Source organism: Mustelus asterias, chromosome 6 (assembly GCF_964213995.1).
Source record: "Mustelus asterias chromosome 6, sMusAst1.hap1.1, whole genome shotgun sequence".
In the NCBI taxonomy this organism is placed as follows: domain Eukaryota; kingdom Metazoa; phylum Chordata; class Chondrichthyes; order Carcharhiniformes; family Triakidae; genus Mustelus; species Mustelus asterias.
This window is the reverse complement of record NC_135806.1, coordinates 7541993-7563923: the sequence shown is the minus strand read 5'-3', so window position 1 is coordinate 7563923 and position 21931 is coordinate 7541993. Positions and strand designations below refer to the sequence as shown.

At 47.4% G+C, this 21931-nt stretch overlaps 1 protein-coding gene across 1 annotated transcript in view; it reads left to right on the top strand.

Annotated features, from left to right (window-relative positions):
- Window positions 1-21931, top strand: part of svep1 (sushi, von Willebrand factor type A, EGF and pentraxin domain containing 1) — a 206251-nt gene that overhangs the window by 70199 nt on the left and 114121 nt on the right. The window contains exons 12-24 of the mRNA XM_078215305.1: window positions 476-667; window positions 2515-2636; window positions 4507-4618; window positions 5677-5898; window positions 6299-6532; window positions 7891-8052; window positions 11766-11927; window positions 13340-13501; window positions 13619-13704; window positions 15543-15639; window positions 16090-16203; window positions 19183-19296; window positions 20978-21179. Coding sequence (XP_078071431.1) covers window positions 476-667; window positions 2515-2636; window positions 4507-4618; window positions 5677-5898; window positions 6299-6532; window positions 7891-8052; window positions 11766-11927; window positions 13340-13501; window positions 13619-13704; window positions 15543-15639; window positions 16090-16203; window positions 19183-19296; window positions 20978-21179 — 1981 coding nt within the window. The remainder of the gene's footprint in view (window positions 1-475; window positions 668-2514; window positions 2637-4506; window positions 4619-5676; window positions 5899-6298; window positions 6533-7890; window positions 8053-11765; window positions 11928-13339; window positions 13502-13618; window positions 13705-15542; window positions 15640-16089; window positions 16204-19182; window positions 19297-20977; window positions 21180-21931) is intronic.

Below are 21931 nucleotides of genomic sequence, written 5' to 3'. Positions count from 1 at the left end.
CAGGGGTGGATAGTTATTACGTCCAGTAGCAAGAGCTTTGATCAGATCCCGATAGCGTTCAACTTCTTTTGCATCATTGCAGCTGCACCCATCCAGGCAACCAGTGAGAATTCATCCTTTTAAGTTTATTTATTAGTATCACAAGTAGGCTTACATTAACAATGCAATGAAGTTACTGTGAAAATCCCCTTGTTGCCACGCTCCGGCGCTTGTTCGGGTACACTGAGGGAGAATTTAGCATGGCCAATGCACCTAACCAGCACGTCTTTTGGACTGTGGGAGGAAACTGGAGCACCCGGAGGAAACCCACGCAGACACGAGGAGAATGTGCAAACTCCACACAGACAGTGACCCGAGCCGGGAATCGAACCCGGGTTCCTGGCGCTGTGAAGCAGCAGTGCTAACCACTGTGCCACCTTGCTGGGATATCTGGAATGTCAATCACTGACACTCAAACTGATTTTCCCCACTATAGATACAGTTTGTGGAGTACCTTTCACTCCCTTGAATGGTGGTTTCTCCTGCGTTGCCGATGACCTGCGTGTGAACTGCACCCTGTACTGTTTTGATGGATATGGACTCGCTGTCGAATCAGTGGAAAATTATTATTGCGCTCACGACGGCCTGTGGATTCCAGCTGCTTCGTCCGCGAGGCCTGATTGCTCCAGTAAGTGTCGTTTCAGAACGGAAAATCGATTCTTTTTTATTGATCAAATTCCCTTTGGAGATTTACAATCCGTGCAAAGCAATTGTCAGATTGGTAACGTCAGCAGCTCTGAGAGTGGACAATTGTAATCTCAGGATTGCGAACATTAAAAAGCCCAAACTCAAATTTCATCTCAACGCTACCAATACCCACGCGATGAGCTCTGATCGTGTGCCAAATTTGACACTTCTTTTCGGGGGGGGGGGGGTTTAAGGGACTTGGAATGGAAAGTGCATTGGCTGCTTCTCCCCCCCACTCCCCCGCTGTCTCAGCGAATCAAATACTGCACAGTCAATTGGCAGCAGGGTGGTGGCCAATCAGAGGTTGCCTCCATGTCCAATCAGGAGTCTAGGCCGGTACGCCACCTGGGGGAGGGGTTATGCTGTGACCAGGAAGTCGGTCACTGCTACAGAATTAAAGGCCCCCAGTGCTCTCGATCTTACTTCTTTTCTTATGGCAGCCTCAAAAAAGTTTATAAATTAAGTCCACGAGCGTACAGACACTGCCAGCTTCGCGTGAAGACTCTGCTACCACATGTGGTCGTGGTCCCAGTGGCAGACATTTTCTTCTTCGTCATGGCTACCGTATTCTCCCAAGTAGTTTCCCATCTGAAGCCCAAAGATTGCAGCGGCCAGATAGAAATTGGCTCTTCAGCAAGCTCAACGGATTATTAATGGGTCTTTTCAAAATGGCAGCTGGCTTCTGATTGTAGCTCTGATGACGTAGTATTCTCGACAGACCGTTACCATGTTTGCTTGGGGATGGGGGGGGGGAAGGTGATGCTGTAAAATCCAACCCATGGTGATGTGTTGAGGGCCGGTTAGTCACAAAGGATACTTTCCTCGCAGATCGGGACGCTCTTTAAAGATGGTGCCCCCGTCTGGCCCCCACCAGAGCGACGGGGGCAAACCAAGCCCCTTGATTTATTTTTTGAGAGAGTGCCAGACAAGCTGGTCCAAAAGCTTGGCTGTATTTCTGGAGGGAAAGATGTGGGTTTTCAGTCAGAACCTGACACTTGGCTATTTTTTACGAAAATTCCACACACAGGGTCAAGATCCGGAAATAGTTCAAATTTTCAGTCAGATCCCTGGAGCAATCGCGGGGGTGGGGGGGGGGGGGGGGGGGGGGGGGGGGGTGAGGTGGGGGGGGGGGGGGGTGAGGTGGGGGGGGGGGGGTGAGGTGGGGGGGGGGGGGTGAGATGGGGGGGGATGCACGGGGTGGAAGGGGGATGTGCGGGGGGAGGGGGGATGCGTGGGGGGAGGGGACAGCGGGGGAGAGTGGGGGATGCGCGGCCAGGGAGAGGGGGGATGCACGGGGAGAAGAGGGATGCGTGGGGGGAGGGGTGATGCGTGGGGCGGGGGGAGGGGGATGCGCAGGAGAGGGGCGATATGTGGGTGGGGGTAGGGGGAATGCGTGGGGGAGGGGGATGCGTGAGGGTGGGGGGATATGCAGGCGGGGGAGGGGGGATGCACAGGGGGAGGGGGGATATGTGGGGGAGGGGGGATGCGGTGGGGGTGGGGGAGGGGGACTGCACGGGGGAGGGGGACTGCACGGGGGAGGGGGACTGCGTGGGGGAGGGGGGATGCGCGGGGGAAGGGGGATGCGCAGGGGAGGGGGATGTGCGGGGGAGGGGGATGTGCGGGGGAGGGGGGATACGCGGGCAGGGAGGGAGAATGCGTGGCCGGGAGGAGAGGGGTTGCATGGGGCAGGGGGGAGCGGGGACGGGGGGATGCGCGGCTGGGGGTGGGGGGGGTACCTTTAGCACTGATGTTGGAATGAACACCCACCCTCTTTCTGACTCACTGCAGCAGAACGCTTTGGGAATAACGGTGAGAAGAAATTTGAAGTGCAGTACAACGTAAATCGATGCGATGACTTTGCTCTCCTGGATAACTTTGAGAAAACCTTCGACAACATCTTAACTGAAATGGTAAAAACCAGATCGACGCAATGCAGTAGACCTTCCAAATGCAGCATCAGAAAATGACCAATAATGTTTGTAGCAAAACATCTCTGCGCACCTCATTGGCGCGTTTTCCAAACAAAATTTCACACTGAATCTCATCACGAAATATTAGGACAGGAATGAGCGAGGGTCAAGGAGCAGAGAGAGAGGGAGAGGCGGAAAGGTTTAGGGTGTATCTGGGAATCCCACAAATGCAGTCGAGTTGCATTGCTGGTTAAAGAGGAAATGAATGCAGTAGTGAGGAAGGATATTAGGTCTGGCAATGTGGAATATGTGTGGGTAGAGCTAAGAAACACCAAGGGGCACAAGAAATGTTGGTGAGAGTTGTATACAGACCCCAAACTGCCGTGGTGATGTTGGGGGTGGCATTAGACAGGAAATTAGCGAGGCATGCAATTAAGAAACATCTGTAATTATGGGTGACTTTAATCTGCATATAGATTGGGCAAATCATATTTAGTCACAATACCACAGAGGAGGAATTCCTGCAGTGTATACGGGATGGTTTTCTGAATCAATACATTGAGGAACCAACTAGAGATCAGGCCATCCTAGACTGGGTATTGTGCAATCAGAAAGGAATAATTGGCAATCTAGTTGTGCGAGACTCCTTGGGGATGAGCGACCATCACATGATAGGTTTCTACATCAAGATGTAGAGTGACGCCATTGATTCTGAGACTAGGGTTCTGAATCGAAATGAAGGAAACTACGATAGTATGAGTGTGAGTTGGCTATGATGGATACTGAAAGGGATGACGGTGGATTGGCAATGGCAGACATTCAAGGAGTGCATGGGGAAACTGCAACAATTGTTTATTCTTGTCTGGCGCAAAACTAAAATGGGAAAGGTGGCCAAACCATGGCCGGGAAAGATGTTCCTGATGGTCGGGGTGTCCTGAACCAGGGCTCAAAGTCTGAGGGTGCAGGGTAGACTATTTAGGACTGAGATGAGCGGAAATTTCTTCACTCACTGGGTGGTCAGCCTATGGAATCCGCTCGCCTTCCATGTTCATTTTCACAGAAAATAGTCGAGGCCAAGACATTGCATGTTTCCAAGAGGGATCATAGAATCCCTGCAGTGCAGAATGAGGCTATTTGGCCCATCGAGTCTGCACCGACCACAATCCCACCCAGGTCCTATCCCTGTAACCCCACATATTTACCCTGCTAATCCCGCTAACCTACGCATCCTGAGACACTAAGGGGCAATTTAGCACGGTCAATGCACCTAACCCGTACACCTTTGGACTGTGGGAGGAAACCGGGGCATCCGGAGAGAAACCCACGCAGACACGGGGAGAACATGCAAACTCCGCACAGACAATGACCCAAGCCGGGAATCGAACCCGGGTCCCTGGCGCTGTGAGGCAGCAGTGCTAACCACTGTGCCACCGTGCCGCCCAAGTTAGATATAGCTCTTGGGACTAAAGGCTTCAAAGGATATGGGGGAAAGCTGGAACAGGTTACCAAATTTGATGATCAACCATGATCATAATGAATGGTGGAGCAGGCTCAAAGGGCTGAATGGCCTCCTCCTGCTTCTATTTTCTATATTTTATCTAAGACCTAGAGAGCTGATGGTGGAGTAATTAATGGATGCACAAGAGGCCAGAATTGGGGGAGCTCGTGTAGTTTGGAGGATTGTGGGACTGGAGGATATATTTTTGGATTGCACTCAAAGCAGAAACGCTACCCCTATTGAAGAGGTTTAGCGAGTTCATGTTCAGGTACACAACTCCCTGCTGCCCTGTGAGACGTAAACTGTTGCCACAAGCACATTCCTGATCACTTTGAAATTACTTTGTCTTTTCCTTTTTCTGAATGTCTTCAGGTTCCAGCTCTGTGTAGCGACGACAATGATGTGGAATGTAACGTGGAGGAACTACCCAAAGCCCAGTGCCTGGAGTACAATTATAACTATGATAATGGGTTTGCCATCATAGGTATGGCGTCTGACTGTGTTCCATTCAAATGCTGTGCCCTGTCCTGCGTCGCTGTGCATTCTGTGCTGCTTAAATGGTTGCCACGTGTGCGACTCACCTGGTGGCGGCTGAGGGGATGGAGGGGTGAAAAATGGGAGTGGGGATGAAGCAGTCCAAAGATGTGCGGGTTAGGTGGATTGGCCATGCTAAATTGCCCCTGAGTGTCAGGGGGACTAGCTAGGGTAAATGCATGGGGTTATGGAAATAGGGCCTGGGTGGGATTGTGGTTGGTATAGACTAGATGGGGCGAATGGCCTCCTTCTGCACTATAGGGATTCAATGATCATTTTGGGCTCAGGGTCTGAATTTGATATCAGTTGACAAGGAAACAGAAACATAAGAAATAGGAGCAGGTGTCGGCCATTCAGCCCTTCGAGCCTGCCCTGTCATTGAGTCTGACCATGGCTGGTCTTCTATCCCAGCTCCACACCACCTTTTAAAGAGAAATTAGTGATGGGCAATAAATGATAGTACAGACTCGAGGGGCTGAGTGGCCTCTTGTTTGTATATCAGCCCCCTGTTCAGGTTTGGTTAATGTAAGCTTTCTATTCTAACGGAATTTCTGCAGCTGGTGACAATGACTTTCCTTTCCATGTTCGGTATGTTATTAAATAGATCTGATGTTGGAGACACGGGTGGCACGGTGGCACAGTGGTTAGCACTGCTACCTCTCAGTGCCAGGGACCCGGGTTCGATTCCGGTGTCGGGTCATTGTCTGTGTGGAGTCTGCACGTTCTCCCCGTGTCTGCATGGGTTTCCTCGGGTGCTCCGGTTTCCTCCCACACGCCAAAGATGTGTGGGTTAGGTTGATTGGCCGTGCTAAATTGACCCTAGTGTCAGGGGAACTAGAAGGGTAAATATGTGGGGTTACGGTGGGATTGTGATCGGTACAGACTTGATGTGCCGAATGACCTCCTTCTGCACTGTAGGATTCTCTGGGATTCTATGAAGAAAGTTCTATTAGTCGCTGTGTTAAGCAGTGATCCACACTAACCGGGGGAACATTCTCTTGCCAACAGGACCAGGAATATGGGGAGATAATTATGAGCCACTGAGCGAAATGGATTACTCTTACGAACCTGTGAGATCCTCCAGGATACAGAAACGCTCGAGCGATCAGAGGTCTGTATTCAAAACGCCTCAGCTGCTGTCTCCGAAGACAAAGCGACGACACAACCGGAAAGTCAGCTTTAACATCCCAGAGACCGACCAGAAAATCCACCTGGTGTTTAACATCAGCGGTAGGTGGGCAATATGGTTCCTCTCTCAACCTTCTCCTCTTCTCCAAGGATAACGGGCCCACTTTCTCCAATCTATCGACCCAACCAAAGTCTCTCATCCCTGGAACCATTCTGGTGAATCTTTTCTTCACCCTCTCTCAATCCTTCACTCTTCCTGAAGCGTGCTGCCCGGAACTGGATGCAACATTCCACAGCTGAGGCCAAACTCGTGTTGCGTACAGATTCAGGGGCTGGAATTTTACCGGCATGCCCGCCCCAGAATCGGGGTGGGCGAGGCTTGCAGAACGGCATTCTCTGTTGGCGTCGGGCGGGATCTTACGAGCTTCGGGCGGGCGAGGCGATAAAATTCCAGCAATGTTGTTCTTGTGACTTAAAACATTTTCATTTGTCCAATTCCCAGCCAGCGTAGCATTGCCAGCTGATAAGAATGACACCGCGGAGTCGGATAATCAGAGACGTCTCCTGCACACATTGGAGCGTGTGGCGAAGCGGCTGAAGAGGGCATTGGACAGTGAGCCACTTTATCAATTCACCTTTGGCCCTGAGGTCATTCAGTCAGACAGCAAGTCACTGGAGAGCAGCAAAGCCACTTTATTCTGCAGACCGGGCTCTGTGTTAAAGGAACGCATGTGTGGTAAGTCCAGCGCTAGGGCTAACATGATCATTCACTCAAAATCGATTCTTGCTGGAAAAGAGCATTTACCACACTCATGTTAATCCAATCCCAAACCAGTTTGATGAGGTACCAAACTGGACTCCGATACTTTTCCTGATAATCAGTTTATTCACAGGGAAAGGCATTACAAATAGAAACTTCCCAGCTCCCAGCCCAATATCACTGCAGCCTCTCTCTACACTTGTTTCAGTACAGCAATAAACAATAAACAAATTGACAAATTTACCAATTAAGCAAATTGACAACTCCTTAAAAAGGATGGCACAGTGGCACAGTGGTTAGCACTGCTGCCTTACAGCGCCAGGGACCCGGGTTCAATTCTCAGCTTGGGTCACTGTCTATGTGGAGTCTGCACATTCTCCCCGTGTCTGCGTGGGTTTCCTCTGGGTGCTCCAGTTTCCTCCCACAGTCCGAAAGACGTGCTGGTTAGGGTGCATTGGCCATGCTAAATTCTCCCTCAGTGTAACCCAAACAGGCGCTGGAGTGTGGCGACTAGGGGATTTCCACAGTAACTTTATTGCAGTGTTCATATAAACCTACTTGTGACATTAATAAATAAACTTTTCTGTGATGAAGGACAAAACTTTAAAGGAAACTTAAATAATAAAATTAAGATGTTGTTTCCGATGTCTCTCTTTCTACTCTAACAAATTGGAAAATTAGCAAATAAACACATTAAAGTGATGGCTCCTTAAAGTAGCAGTCGTGGGTTTGGAAGGTGCTGCCTGAGGAAGCTTGGTGAGTTCCCTCCTCCATCATATACCATTTCCAAACTAAAACGGATCACGTCCACTCAGTCTATGTATTGGAATCAGGAACACCTGCCTTCCCAAAGCCTGTCCACCATCTACAAGGCACAAGTCAGGAGTGTGATGGAATACTCTCCACTTGCCTGGATGAGCGCAGCTCCAACAACACTCAAGAAGCTTGACACCATCCAAGACAAAGCAGCTTGATTGGCACCTCACCCACCATATTCAGAATTCACTCCCTCCACAACTGACGCACAGCAGCAGCAGTGTGTACCATCTACAGGAGGCACCACAGCAATTCTCCAAGTTTCCTTCGACAGCACCTTCCAAACCCACGACCTCGATCACCAAGAAAGACAAGGGCAGCAAGTTGTCTGCCACATTTCCTAAATGACAAAACTGACTGCACTTCACAAGGTGTACCACATTGGCTGTAAACCACTGCGTGCTCATGAAAGGGGCTATCGTAAATGCGACTCTTTCTGTTTTGAAACACCGGTCCAATAAACGGATAAGTTGATTTTTAACTGCTCCTTCTGGTTTCTCCCTGTTCTGCGAAAACAGTGAATTGTCCAGTGGGGACGTATTACTCACTGGAACACAGTGCCTGTGAGAGTTGCTGGATTGGGGCCTATCAGGACCACGAGGGACAGCTGGAGTGTAAGATGTGTCCGCCCGGTACTTCGACTGAATACATGCACGGCAGGAGCGCTGATGAATGCAAGGGTGAGATGCTCAATTTTACAGACCACACCCCTGAGCAAACGCTTACCATTCGGTACAAATGGAACTGGCAGCGACGTAGGGTTGCATAACCCTGGCCAGATGCAATCTAGGGGTTCATGTGACTTTCTGCTCCCAACCGCCCAGCAACAACCCACCCCCCCAACTCTCACCTCATTGGTCTTCCAACATGTCCATTCTCATGCTAATTGGAAAGCCAGCAAACTCTTCCTTCCCCGCTTGATTGTCAGTCAAGAATTCCTTTACCCAACGCCAACATTTGTATCACTGATAAATTAATAAATAAAATGATTGTTTTTTCATGCCCACGATACCTATTTTCCCAGTTCCCTTTGCACCTCTTATTGGTTTGAATTAGAAATCATAGAAATCATAGAAACCCTACAGTGCAGAAAGAGGCCATTCGGCCCATCGAGTCTGCACCGACCACAATCCCACCCAGGCCCCACCCATTTTACCCGCTAATCCCTCTAACCTACACATCCCAGGACTCTAAGGGGCAATTTTTAACCTGGCCAATCAACCTAACCCGCACATCTTTGGACTGTGGGAGGAAACCGGAGCACCCGGAGGAAACCCACGCAGACACGAGGAGAATGTGCAAACTCCACACAGACAGTGACAGTGTCCTGGAATTAATATTAACAATAGTTGGGCGGCACGGTGGCACAGTGGTTAGCACTACTGCCTCACAGCGCCAGGGACCCGAGTTTGATTCCTGGCTTGGGTCACTGTCTGTGTGGAGTTTGCACGTTCTCCCCGTGCCTGCGTGGGTTTCCTCCGGGTGCTCCGGTTTCCTCCCACAGTCCGAAAGACGTGCGGGTTAGGTGCATTGGCCATGCTAAATTCTCCCTCAGTGTACCCGAACAGGCACCAGAGAGTGGCAACTAGGGGATTTTCACAGTAACTTCATTGCAGTGTTAATGTAAGCCTACTTATGACACTAATAAATAAATAACTTAAATTTGCCTTAATGTCCTGGAAATTAATTTTCAATTCCTGGTGACTCCAGAAGGGTTGTGAACATACATGATGATCCAATTGTCAAAAGATTCTAGTCAGATGAGCGAAGATTTACCAGGCCGATTCCTGGGATGGCAAGTCTGTCATATGAGGAGAGACGAAGTCAGTTAGGATTATATTCACTGGAGTTTAGAAGAGTGAGAGGGAAACTCATCGAAACTTATAAAATTCTAACGGGGTTAGACAGGGTAGATTCAGAAAGAATGTTCCCGATGGTGGGGGAGTCCAGATCTAGGGGTCATAGTTTGAGGATTAGAACTGAGGTGAGGAGAAGTTTCTTCACCCAGAGGGTGGTGAATGTGTGGAATTCATGACCACAGAATTTAGTTGAGGCCAAAACGTTGTCTGATTTCAAGAAGAAATTAGATATAGTTCTTGGGGCTAAAGGGATCAAGGGATATGGAGGGAAGGGGAAATCACGATATTGAATTTGATGATTAGCCATGATCATAATGAAAAGTGGAGCAGGCTCGAAGGGCCAAATGGCCTACTCCTGCTTCTAATTTCTATGTTTCTTTGAGGCTGATGAAAATTCAAGAGATGCAGGTCACTGTTACAGGTTATATATAGCTGAATGCGATAGTACAGAATCATTCTGGCACAGGAGGACATTCAGCCCATTGTCTCTGTGTTAGCTCTTCAAAGACCTCTGTAGTATTTACCTCATCCAATGTAACATATAGCCTAGGTGATACATAGAACAACAGCGTTAGAGGAGGAGGTGACGTAGTGGTATCGTCATTGGGCTATTAATCCAGAGGCGCGGGGTAATGCTCTGGGGACCTGGGTTCGAATCCCACCACAGCAAATGGTGAAATTTAAATTCAATAAAAATCTGGGAATTAAAAGTCTACTGATGACCATGAAACGATTGTCGGAAAAACCCATCTGATTCACTAATGTCCTTTTAGGGAAGGAAATCTGCCGTCCTTACCTGGTCTGGCCTACGTGTTATTCCGGAACCACAGCAATGTGGTCGACTTTTAAATACCCTCAGGGATGGGCAATAAATGCTGGCCCAGCCAGTGATTCCCACAGCCCATGAACGTATTTAAAAAAAAGGCCAGATGATTTAATTTATTGGGGCCTTTTTCTCCAACTGGCCATCATGAAGGGAAAATTGGTCTACGTTTTGCAGATTGCATTAAATGTGTCCTTTTGGATGCTAAGTTGGCAGTTTGATGCCTCAGAAAGGCTGCCATGTCTACATGTTGTCTGATGGGACAGGCTGTTAGACTGGGCCTTGTCTGACTGTATCGTTGTGTAGCTAAATTCAATATTTCCTGTTCTGCAAAGGAGGTAGGGGAAATTTGAATCTACATCGGTCGGGGCACAGAGTATAAAAATTGGCAAGTCATGTTGCAGCTGTGTAGAACTTCAGTTAGGCCACATTTGGAATATTGCATACAGTTCTGTTCGCCACACTACCAGAAGGATGTGGAGGCTTTGGAGAGGGTACAGGAAAGGTTTACCCAGGATGTTGCCTGGTTTGGAGGAAATTAGCCATGAGGAGAGATTGCACAAACTTTGTTTGTTTTCACTTGAATGTCGGAGGCTGAGGGGTGACCCTGATAGAAGTTTACAAAGTTATGAGAGACATGGATAGAATGGATAGTCAGTCTTTTTCCCAGGGTAGAAACGTCAATTATTTGGGGATATAGGTTTAAGATAAAAGTGGGAAGTTTAAAGGAGATGTGAGAGGCAAGTTTTTCACACAGAAGGTGGTAAGTGCTGGAATGCGCTGACAGAGGAGGTGGTAGAAGTAGATTTAATAGCAACATTTAAGAGGTATCTTGACAGATACATGAATAGGCAGGGAATAGAGGGATACGGACCGTGTAGAAGCAAAAGGTCTTTAATTTAGAAAGGCATCATGTGTCGGCACAGGCTTGGTGGACTGATGGGCCTGTTCCTGTGCTGTACTGTTCTTTGTTCCTGGATAACTCCCACCTTCTTTAAACCCACTCCCTGAATGTTGGGAGTGAATTGCCTCCTAACATTGGCAGGAGGTAGAGGAAGCTTTACATTACTCTGTACCTGATTGCACAGCTCTACCTAACTTGGGACGGTATACAAAATGTTTAAAAACGTGGCACCCCTCACCTTGAAGTGTGCAGTAATCCAGCAGTATAAATGAAAATGTGAGTGACCTTCATGTATTGGTATAAATTAGTTCTCCCCATTTATTTTAAAAGCAGGCTTAAGGCAGTGAAGATGCTTTGAACTCCCAGTCTTGTCCAAAAACTAGAAACCTGTCATTTTGGACTTATTGACGCGTACATTTCAGCCTTGTCCTGACACCCTCCACACACCCAACATATTTTTATTTATTTCTAAATCCCTTTTAAACGAATCATTAATGTTGAACACAAATTGCAACTCTGCTATTCACAACAATTAACGGGGTAACTTCAAGGCTTTATCTGGTGACAGCCAGTCTTTGGGAATTGTGATCATCTGTGGCAATTGGGATCTTGCTATGCTCCGATTGGATGCCCTGTTTCTCTACATCACAACAGCGACCCATTGAAAAGTCCTTCATTGGTTGCCGAGTGCTTTGCGATGTCCCTTTTACCACCTCTGTAGAATGTAAATCACACAGATTTGAGAACCTCAGGATTTCCGTTCTGCCGTCCATCATGTGTTGACTTTTGTTCTTCTCCCTTTGCTAGGTCAGTGCAGACCTGGAACCTACTCTGGAAATGGCCTGGAAATCTGCGAATCGTGTCCTTTGGGAACCTTTCAGCCAGCCTACAGTGCAAAGAGGTGCCTTTCATGTCCAGATGGGTTGACTACAGTCAAAAGAGGAGCCATTGAGGTTTCTGAGTGTGGAGGTACATCAAACGTCATGCAGCATGCAAAAAATGAAATAAGGGCAAAAGGAGGCCATTCGGCCCCTTGAGTCCACTCTGCTATTCAATAAGATCGTGGCTGATCTGTTTGTGTTTCCAATTCCACATTCCCATCTCCCCCGATAACCTTTCAGTTGTATATCTATCTCCACTTTAAAAATATTCAGTGACCTCTCCCCATCTCCTCCACCTTCTGAGGCAGACAGTTCCAAAGTCACACAACCCTCAGAGAAACTACCTCTCTTTATCTCCATCCTAAAAGGACAATCCCACATTTTAAAACCGTGCCCTCTCGTTCTGGAGAGATCCTACTAATCCTTACTAATCCTACGATGTGTAGATTAGGTGGATTGGCCATGCTAAATTGCTCCTTAGTGTCCAAATATGTATAGGTTAGGTGGATTAGCCATGCTAAATTGCTTCTTGGGGTCAAGGTAAATACATGGGATTACGGGGATAGGGCCTGGGTGGGATTGTTGTCGGTGCAGGCTCGATGGGCCGAATGGTCTCCTTCTGCACTGAGGGATTCTATGATTCTTCTATGATGACTCATAGTGGTAATATCACTGCAGGACTAAGCAAGGGAACCAGGCTATGTCCGAAGGATGTGGGTTCAAATCCCACTACATCAAATAATGAATAAAAAATCTGGAGTTGAAAGCTAACCTCAAAAGTGATGTCATGAAACTGTTATTAATTGTTGTAAAAACCCATTTGGTTCACTCATACAATGAAAATGCTGGAAAGTCTCTTATAGCATCTGTGGAGAGAGAAACAAAGTTAACGTTCCGAGTCTATATGACTGTTCTTAAATTCTGACTCAGAAGTTATCGCTGTTTCTCTCTCCACAGATGCTGCCAGACCTGCTGAGTTTATCCAGAATTTTCTGTTTTATTTCAGATTTCCAGCAACTGCAGTATTTTATTTTTATTTTAATGGAAGGAAATCTGCCATCCTTACCCGGTCTGGCCTACATGTGACTCCAGAGTCACAGCAATGTGGTTGACTGCCCTCTGGCATGGCCCAGCAAACTACTCAATTCAAGGGCAATTAGGGATAGACAGTAAATGCTGGCCCAGCCAGCAATGCCCACATCTAATGAATAACAAAAATGAATGACAGTGCTTCAATGTCAAGACAATATCTAAAATTCTGCTTAAACCACGTCAGGTTTAGTGAAAGAATGTGCTAACAAAGAACAAAGAACAAAGAAAATTACAGCACTGGAACAGGTCCTTCGGCCCTCCAAGCCTGCACCGACCATGCTGCCTGGCTTAATTAAAACCCCTTCCCCTTCCGGGGACCATAATCCCTCTATTCCCATCTCATTCATGTATTTATCAAGACGCCCCTTAAAAGTCACTAACGTATCCGCATCTCTTCCCCATATCTAGTGCCGTGTACTGCAGGACATGTTTCCCGTTCTGGTATAATGCCTTGCTACCCTTGTCCCAGAGATTATTATCAACCTGACACAGGAAAATCCTTCTGCCTGGCCTGCCCCTTCTACGGCACGACCACCATCACTGGAGCCACCTCCCGAACCGACTGCTCTGGTAAGGTGCAAACGCCACAGAACTGTTTTGCGATCCATCTGTCCTGTTGTCGGCGGTGACCACAGCAGAGAAGGCTGGAAAACAAAAAAATTTTAAAAAGCTTGTTTTCTTCCCAAGGTTTCAACTCTGGATACATCGTGGCGACAGCCAGTCAACTCATCCCAACTCCGCTGGAAAGGAAGCCAATGCTTATAGCGAATCAGGTAAGATTCAACAGGATCACCGTTCAGATTGCAAACAATAAAGCAATTCTGAGGAAAGAGAGCAGCAATCAATCACTGAACCTGCGCCAGCATTCAATAAAGTCGTGACTCTTCTCCCTCCACTCCACCTACCCACTCTATCCCCAAATCCCATGACTCTCCTTGTGCCCAAATATCTGTCCCTCTAACTATTCATTCAGCAAGCTATCCATTGTGGAGTTTGTTAGAATGTAACCAGTGACAACTTTGTATTGGATGTAGTGTGTAACAAGCTGTAAGGGTCAGCTGACCCAGTAAACCATGGAACCAATTACAGAATGATGTAATAGTCAGCTGACTCACAATAAATAAGAACCTGTTGGGAATTATGGGGAACTTGGATTAGCCCAGGGTGAGGCCCCAGGTTTGGAGTAATGAAGTTTCTTTATTGAACCCTTTCTTTGGTTTGTAAGTTGGAGTAAGTTTTGTTATATTTTTATTGTCTGCATTTGAAGATTTCCTTCTGAAGAAACAGAGTTGAGGGTACAGCCAAAGCAGCCATCATCTTATAGAATGGCGGAGCAGGTTCGAGGGGCTGAGTGGCCTTCCTCTGCACCTATTTCATGTGTTCATATGAATGATCTCAGTCCTGAATAAACTTTATGGTGGAGCATCTGCCCGGAAGACATTGAAGCACTCTGAGTGAAGAGATTTCTCTTTATTTCAGTCCTAAATGACTGACCCCTTATTCTGAAACTGACTCCGAGCTCCAGGCTCCCTTAACCCTGGGGAGCAGCGTCTCAGCATCTTAACTGTCAAGCTCTCTCAGAATTTTATACCTTTCAATGCGATAACCCCTCTTTCTTCTAAACTCAAGGGAATATAGGCCCATTTTCCTCAACTTTTGCTCACAGGACAATGATTTCATTTGAAATCAATCCAGTGAACCTTCTCTGAGGCAAGTACTTCCTTAGGTAGGGTGATCAGTTATAGCTAATTTAGTTACAGCCCCTCGACACTACATCCAGCACTGAAGAAGCCTTTTCCAGGTAAGTAGGAGAGCGGGTGCCATGATTTTGAGATACTGGGTGGGACTTTCTGGCCGTGCTAGCCCCAAGACTGGAAAATCCCACCCAAGATCAACGGACCTTTGCATTGTCTGTCACCGCCCCCCCCCCCCCCCCCCCCCCGCCCACTATGATTCCCGTGGTGGTGGGACAGGAAAATTCCACCCACCGTCTCTCCATTGAAAAATAAAATCTGCAGGTGACCATTGTAGAGGGGGAGATGCTTCATAGGGTGGCATAGTTGTATTGTCACTGGACTAGTAATCCAGAGTCCCAGGGTAATGCTTTGGGGACCCGGGTTCGAATCCCACCACTGCATATGGTGAAATTTAAATTAATGACCATGAAGCCATTGTTGATCATTGGAAAAACTCATCTGGTTCACTAGTGTCCTTTAGGGAAGGAAATCTGCCATCCTTATGTGGTCTGGCCTCCGTGTGACTCCAGATCCACAGCAATGTGGTTGACTCTCAACTGCCCCTTCAAGGGCAACTAGGGATGGACAATAAATGCTGGCCCAGCCAGTGATGTCAATGTCCCATGACTGCAGCTGAAGCCAGGCAAGGGCCACTGTCAACCAGTGAAAGGCCTCCTCCCCACAGCTGCATGGTGAAATACGTGTGACTTATTTAAATGATGACCATTGGCCTAATTGATTTTCTTAAACACCTCTATATCAGGTAGATAATTATCATGAGAACAGTTAATAAATTCACCACAGACGGTGAGAACTATTGAAAACCTCACCTAGTTGAATTGAAAATAAGTATTTTTCTCCCCCTTTGATTGAAGGAGTTTAATGAGTGCTTCTCGCAGCCATGCCAACACAATGGAAGCTGTGAAAGTGTTGGATCAGGACACGTTTGTGTGTGTCAGCCTGGATTTACAGGTGGGTGAACTCAGTTTACACTTGGGTTTTCCTGGAATCACAGCACAGGGATAATCATGTCCAAAGAGAAAACGCTGGAAAGTCTCAGCAGGTCTGGCAACATCTGTAAGGAGAGAAAAGAGCTGACGTTTCGAGTCTTTGTCAAAGCTAAAAGGCATAGCAAGTGGGAGATATTTATACTGCCGGGAGAGGGAATGAAAGATGAGTAATAGCCACAGAAACCAGGGGGAAAAGGCTGCTAATGGCAGCCTATAGGGAGAATAGAAGGTGTGAATGGCCAAACGGCAGAGAAGCTGAAATCAGAGGGTGAACTGTGACAGATGAAGATGTGGGGGGAGGGGGGGGGAAGAAGTAAAATTGAGAAAAGGGGGAAGCAAAGGAGGAGAAAGATAAGGAAAGGGGGGATAAAATAATCATGTTCTTCATTAAATATCACCTTTGGTATTCCAGGTTCGAACTGTGAAACAAACATCAATGAGTGTGCATCAGAGCCCTGCCAGAACAATGCTGCGTGCCAGGATGGAGTTGGAAGGTTTGTCTGCTTGTGTCAGCCTGGTTTTCTGGGTAAGTTTCTTCTCGTGTCATTATAGAATCCTTACAGTGCAGGAAGAGGTCATTCGGCCCATCGAGTCTGCACAGACTCTCTAACAGAGCATCTTACCCAGCCCCCGCCCTATCCTGCTAACCCAATGCATTTAGCATGGGCAATCCACCCAACCCGCACATCTGTGGACTGTGGGAGGAAACCAGAGCACCCGGAGGAAACCCACGCAGACACGGGGAGAACGTGCAAACTCCACACAGACAGTGACCCAAGCGGGAATCGGACCTGGGTCCCTGGCGCAGTGAGGCAGCAGTGCTAACCACTGTGCCACCGTGCTGCCCATTCTTCCACTAATAGAATGGACAAGTGCAGAATTCCTGCAGAGCGCCACAATATTATCAGGCCATCTTTAGCTCCACACTTTTAATTTCTTATTGATCTCCAGCGTACTTTGCATCAGTATTCACAAAGGAGAAGGATTGGTAGATGGTGAGTGTAAAAAGGAGGATGTTGCCATTCTAGGACATGTTGAGATAAAAAGGGAGCAGGTAGTGGAGGTTTTGAAAAACATTAAGGTGGACAAGTCCCCAGGGCCAGATGGGGTCTATCTCAGAATACTGAGAGAGGTGAGGTAAGAAATTGCTGAGGCCTTGGCCAAAATCTTTGCATCCTCTTTAGCCACGGGCAAGGTACCAGAGGACTGGAGAGTAGCTAACATTGTTCCTCTGTTTAAGAAGGCCAGAAGAGACAATCTGGAAAATTTCAGGCCTGTGAGCCTTACATCAGTGGTGGGGAAATTATTGGAGAAGATTCTTAGGGATAGGATGTACACCTGGAAGAGACTAGGCTTATTAGAGATAGGCAGCATGGTTTTGTGAAGGGGAGGTCATGTCTCATAAACTTGATTGAGTTCTTTGAGGGAGTGACAAGAAAAATTGACCAGGGCAGTGGATGTTGGAGACATGGACTTTTTAGTAAAGCATTCGATAAGGCTCCTCATGGCAGGCTGATACAGAAGGTGAAGTTATATGGGATCTGAGGTGAGCTGGTAAGATGGATACAAAACTGACGGCTTGGGCATAGAAAGCAGAGGGTAGCAGTGGAAGGGTACTTTTCTAACTGGAGGTCTGTGACAAGCGGTGTTCCACAAGGATCAGTGCTGGGGCCTCTGTTGTTTGCAATATATATAAATGATTGGGAGGAAAATGTAGGTGGTCTGATTAGTAAATTTGCAGATGATACAAAAATTGCGGAGTAGCAGATAGTGAGGAGGATTGTCAGAGAATACAGCAGTATACAAATCAGCTGGAGAACTGGGCCGAAAGATGACAGATGGAATTTAATTCGAACAAATGCGAGGTGATGTGTTTTGGAAGGTCTACTGCAGAAGGAAAGTATACAGTAAAGGTAGAGCCCTTAGAAATATTAGCATACAGAGGGATCTAGGCGTGCAGATCCACAGTTCCCTGAAGGTGGCAACTCAGGTAGACAAGGTGGTCAAGAAGGCGTGCTGGCATGCTGGCCTTCATCGGTCAGGGCATTGAGTATAGGAAAGTCATGTTGAAGTTGTATTAGACTTTGGTTGGGTTGCATTTGGAGTATTGTGTACAATTCTGGTCGCCACACTACCGGAAGGATGTTGATGCATTGGAAAGGGTGCAGAAGAGATTTACCAGGATGTTGCCTGGTTTGGAGGATATGGACTGTGAAGAAAGATTGGACAAACTTGGATTGTTTTCATTGGAGCGTCGGAGGATGAGGGGGGACCTGATAGAGGTTTACAAGATTATGACAGGCTTGGATAGAGTGGATAGTCAGAGTCTTTTTCCCAGGGTCGAAGGGTCAGTTACTCGGGGGCATTGGTTGAAAGTGAGAGGGGGAAAGTTTAAAAGAGATGCAAGGGGCAAGTTTTTCACACAGAGGGTGGCGAATGCCTGGAACGCGCTGCCGGAGGAGGTGGTGGAAGCAGATTCTATAACGTTCAAGAGGCATCTGGATAGATACATGGATAGGCAGAGAATAGAGGGATATGGACCATGTAGAGGCAAAAAATATTAGATTAGAGGGGCATCTGTGTCGGCACAGACTTGGTGGGCCGAAGGGCCTGTTCCTGTGCTGTACTGTTCTTTTTTCTTTGCTCAGTGCTTCCCTGTTCATGGCGTACTTGTGAAAAACGTGGGAACAAACAATTGGTGCCTCCCTCCAAAATTGCAGAGCATTCGAATCATAAATGATCCCCTGGGATAATACCATTGGTCCACATTGATTTGCCGACTGCCCAATTTGATTTCCAGAATTAAAATGAGTGGTTAAGAATTTGCTGCAAAGATCAACCAAACCTTTGAAACTGTCTAAGGGGATATGTTGCAGGCCGCTTGCACTAACTGCAGTACACTCTCCATTCGGCCCTGTTTTCTATTGCTTTCAATCTTCATTGACCCTTCTCTTCTGAGATTCCATGGCCTCTGTCTCAATCTCTCCCTTGGTACAATGTTCCATCCTCCAACAACTCTGCACCAAGTGAGAGATCCCACAGCCTCTCCTCCTTATTGCTCAATGATGATTCTAAAGTAGTGACCCCACATCACTTGTTCCCCAGTGAGAATCAGAGAATCCCTACAGAGCAGAAAGGGGCCATTCGGCCCATCGAGTCTGCACTGACGACAATCCCACCCAGACCCTATTCCCATAACTCCACACATTTACCCTGCTAATCTCCCCGACACTAGGGTCAATTTATCATGGCCAATCCACCTAACCCGCACATTTTTGGACGGTGGGAGGAAACCGGAGCACCCGGAGGAAACCCACGCAGACACGAGGAGAATGTGCAAACACCACACAGACAGTGACCCAAGCCGGGAATCGAACTGGGGTCCCTGGCGCTTGGGGGGGAGTTGGAGTTTACGAGGGACTCTACGTCAAGTGATGGACTGCAATGGGATTATTTGGAGATCAAACCTAGAAGTTAGCAAACATTTTGTCTCCCCGTTTTCCAGGTCTATTGTGTGAAGAGGAGGTGGATGAGTGTAACTCGCAACCATGTCTTCATGGAGGAAGATGCATTGATGGGATTAATGCGTATTACTGCAGGTGTACTTCTGGGTTTAAAGGTATAAACATGTTCACTTTGCCTTTTTGCATTTAATTTTTCATTGGGTGTTTGTTTAATTTGATTATTTGATTAAAATATTTCTCTGGCTTGTGGACACGGGTACCATGTACAAATCTCTTAATGTATAGCAACTTCTTGTAGCAAAGATTGAAATTTAATTTCAGTGTGTGGATTACAGCAGTGATCACTTAGAATTTACAGCACAGAAACAGGCCATTCGGCCCAACTGTCCTGTGCTCTACTCTTCCCACCTTACATTGACTAGCCCGACAGCCACAACCTTATATTTCCTTTATCCCTCGAATTTATTTAGCTTTCATAGAAACCCTACAGTGCAGAAGGAGGCCATTCAGCCCGTCAAATTTGCACCCACAACAATGCCAGCCAGGCCTTATCTGCGTAATCCCACATACTTACCCCACTAATCCCTCTAACCTACGCATCCCGGGACACTAAGGGGCAATTTATCATGGCCAATCAACCTACCCCACGAATCTTTGGAGTGTGGGAGGAAACCAGAGCACCTGGAGGAAAGCCACGCAAACACGATGAGAACGTGCAGACCCCACACAGGCAGTGACCCGAGGCCGGGAATTGAACCCAGGTCCCTGGAGCTGTGAGGCAGCAGAGCTAATCACTGTGCCACCGTGCTGCCCCTTCCAAAGACAGAATACTTCTCTATCTCAGCTCCGCCTTCTCATACTAACCCAAAAGAACTTAATTCCCTTAATGTTTCCTTCAAATGCACTATGCTACTGTAAGATATTGGCCCGGGAGTCACAGAATACCGATAAAAATGGGGTCATGTTCGTAAGTGATTTCAGGGCAGTTTATTTATGAAGCAGCAGTTTAAATATGATGCATAACCTAAACAGATTGAAGACAAACATATGAACCGTGAGAGGGGATAACGGTTCACTGGTGCTGGTGGACAAATAGATTCATGACACAGAATGAATGCTGACCTTTTCAGCACGTTAGTCGCAGCCCCTTCTGTTCCCAGCCTTTCTTGAGTTCACAGAATCATAGAAACCCTACAGTGCAGAGAGAGGCCATTTGGCCCATCGAGTCTGCACCGGCCACAATCCCACCCAGGCCCTATCCCCATATCCCTACATATTTACCCGCTAATCCCTCTAACCTACGCATCTCAGGACTCTAAGGATCAATTTTTAGCATGGCCAATCAACCTAACCCGCACATCTTTGGTTAGGCCCGATCAGTGAACTCTCTCCATCCAAAGAAGACAGAATATTTTTCTACCACAGCTCCGCCTTCTCATAATATCCCCATGGCACTTAATTCCCTTAATGTCCAAAGATCCACCGATCTCAGTCTTGAATATACTTAATAACGCAATCTTACCGGCCATTCACACCACGCTCCACTGCAGCGAGGTCGGGGAATTTGGATCCCAGCCAAATCTCCGTTCCTTACAGCGGGATGGGAAAGTCCCGCTGGCATGAACAATGGTAACATTGTGGCCATAAACAGAGCATCTTTTCGAGAGCAGATTGCTGAGGTGATCCTAGCGAGTGAGCTTTGTGGTCACCGGGTTATCTGGTAATGATTTCACCGCAAGGGCTGCCCTCATTTTAGAACCTCTGGCATTGCATCGATCCAGGTCGTTATTTTTTTAAAATACTGATGCCCGTCTGGTGCTGCTTCTTTCTTCCAAGGAGTCCACTGTGAGCTCGATGTCAACGAGTGCCTTTCGCCGCTCTGTCTCCACAATGGGACGTGCCACAACCTGCTGGGTGGATTTCAGTGCCGGTGCCAGCCTGGTTTTCTGGGGGACATGTGCGAGGTTAACATTAACGAGTGTGCCAGCTTGCCCTGTTTGAACGGAGGGTCGTGCATTGATGGCATCGACATCTTCAGGTCAGGACCTGCCTTCCAAAGGGGACGTTGATCAGGTTGTTATGTTTGGGTTTCAGGTTAATGGTAGGGCGGTGGGGAGAGTTACAGAACAAAGAGATCTAGGGGTACAGGTTCATAGCTCCTTGAAAGTGTCACAGGTGGACAGAGTGGTGAAGAAGGCATTCGGCATGCTTGGTTTCATTGGTCAGAACATTGAATACAGGAGTTGGGACGTCTTGTTGAAGTTGTACAAGGCATTGGTAAGGCCACACTTGGAATACTGTGTGCAATTCTGGTCACCCTATTATAGAAAGGATATTATTAAACTAGAAAGAGTGCAGAAAAAATTTACTAGAATGCTACCGGGACTTGATGGATTGAGTTATAAGGAGAGGCTGAATAGACTGGGACTTATTTCTCTGAAGCGTAGGAGGCTGAGGGGTGACCTTATAGAGGTCTATAAAATAATGAGGGGCATAGACAAGGTAGATAGTCAATATCTTTTCCCAAAGGTAGTGGAGTCTAAAACTAGAGGGCATAGGTTTAAGGTGAGAGGGGAGAGATACAAAAGTGTCCTGAGGGGCAATTGTTTCACACAGAGGGTGGTGGGTGTCTGGAACAAGCTGCCAGAGGTAGTAGTAGAGGCAGGTACAATTTTATCTTTTAAGAAGCATTTAGATAGTTACATGGGTAAGATGGGTATCGAGGGATATGGGCCAAATGCGGGCAATTGGGATTAGCTTAGGGGTTTTTAAAAAAAGGGCGGCATGGAC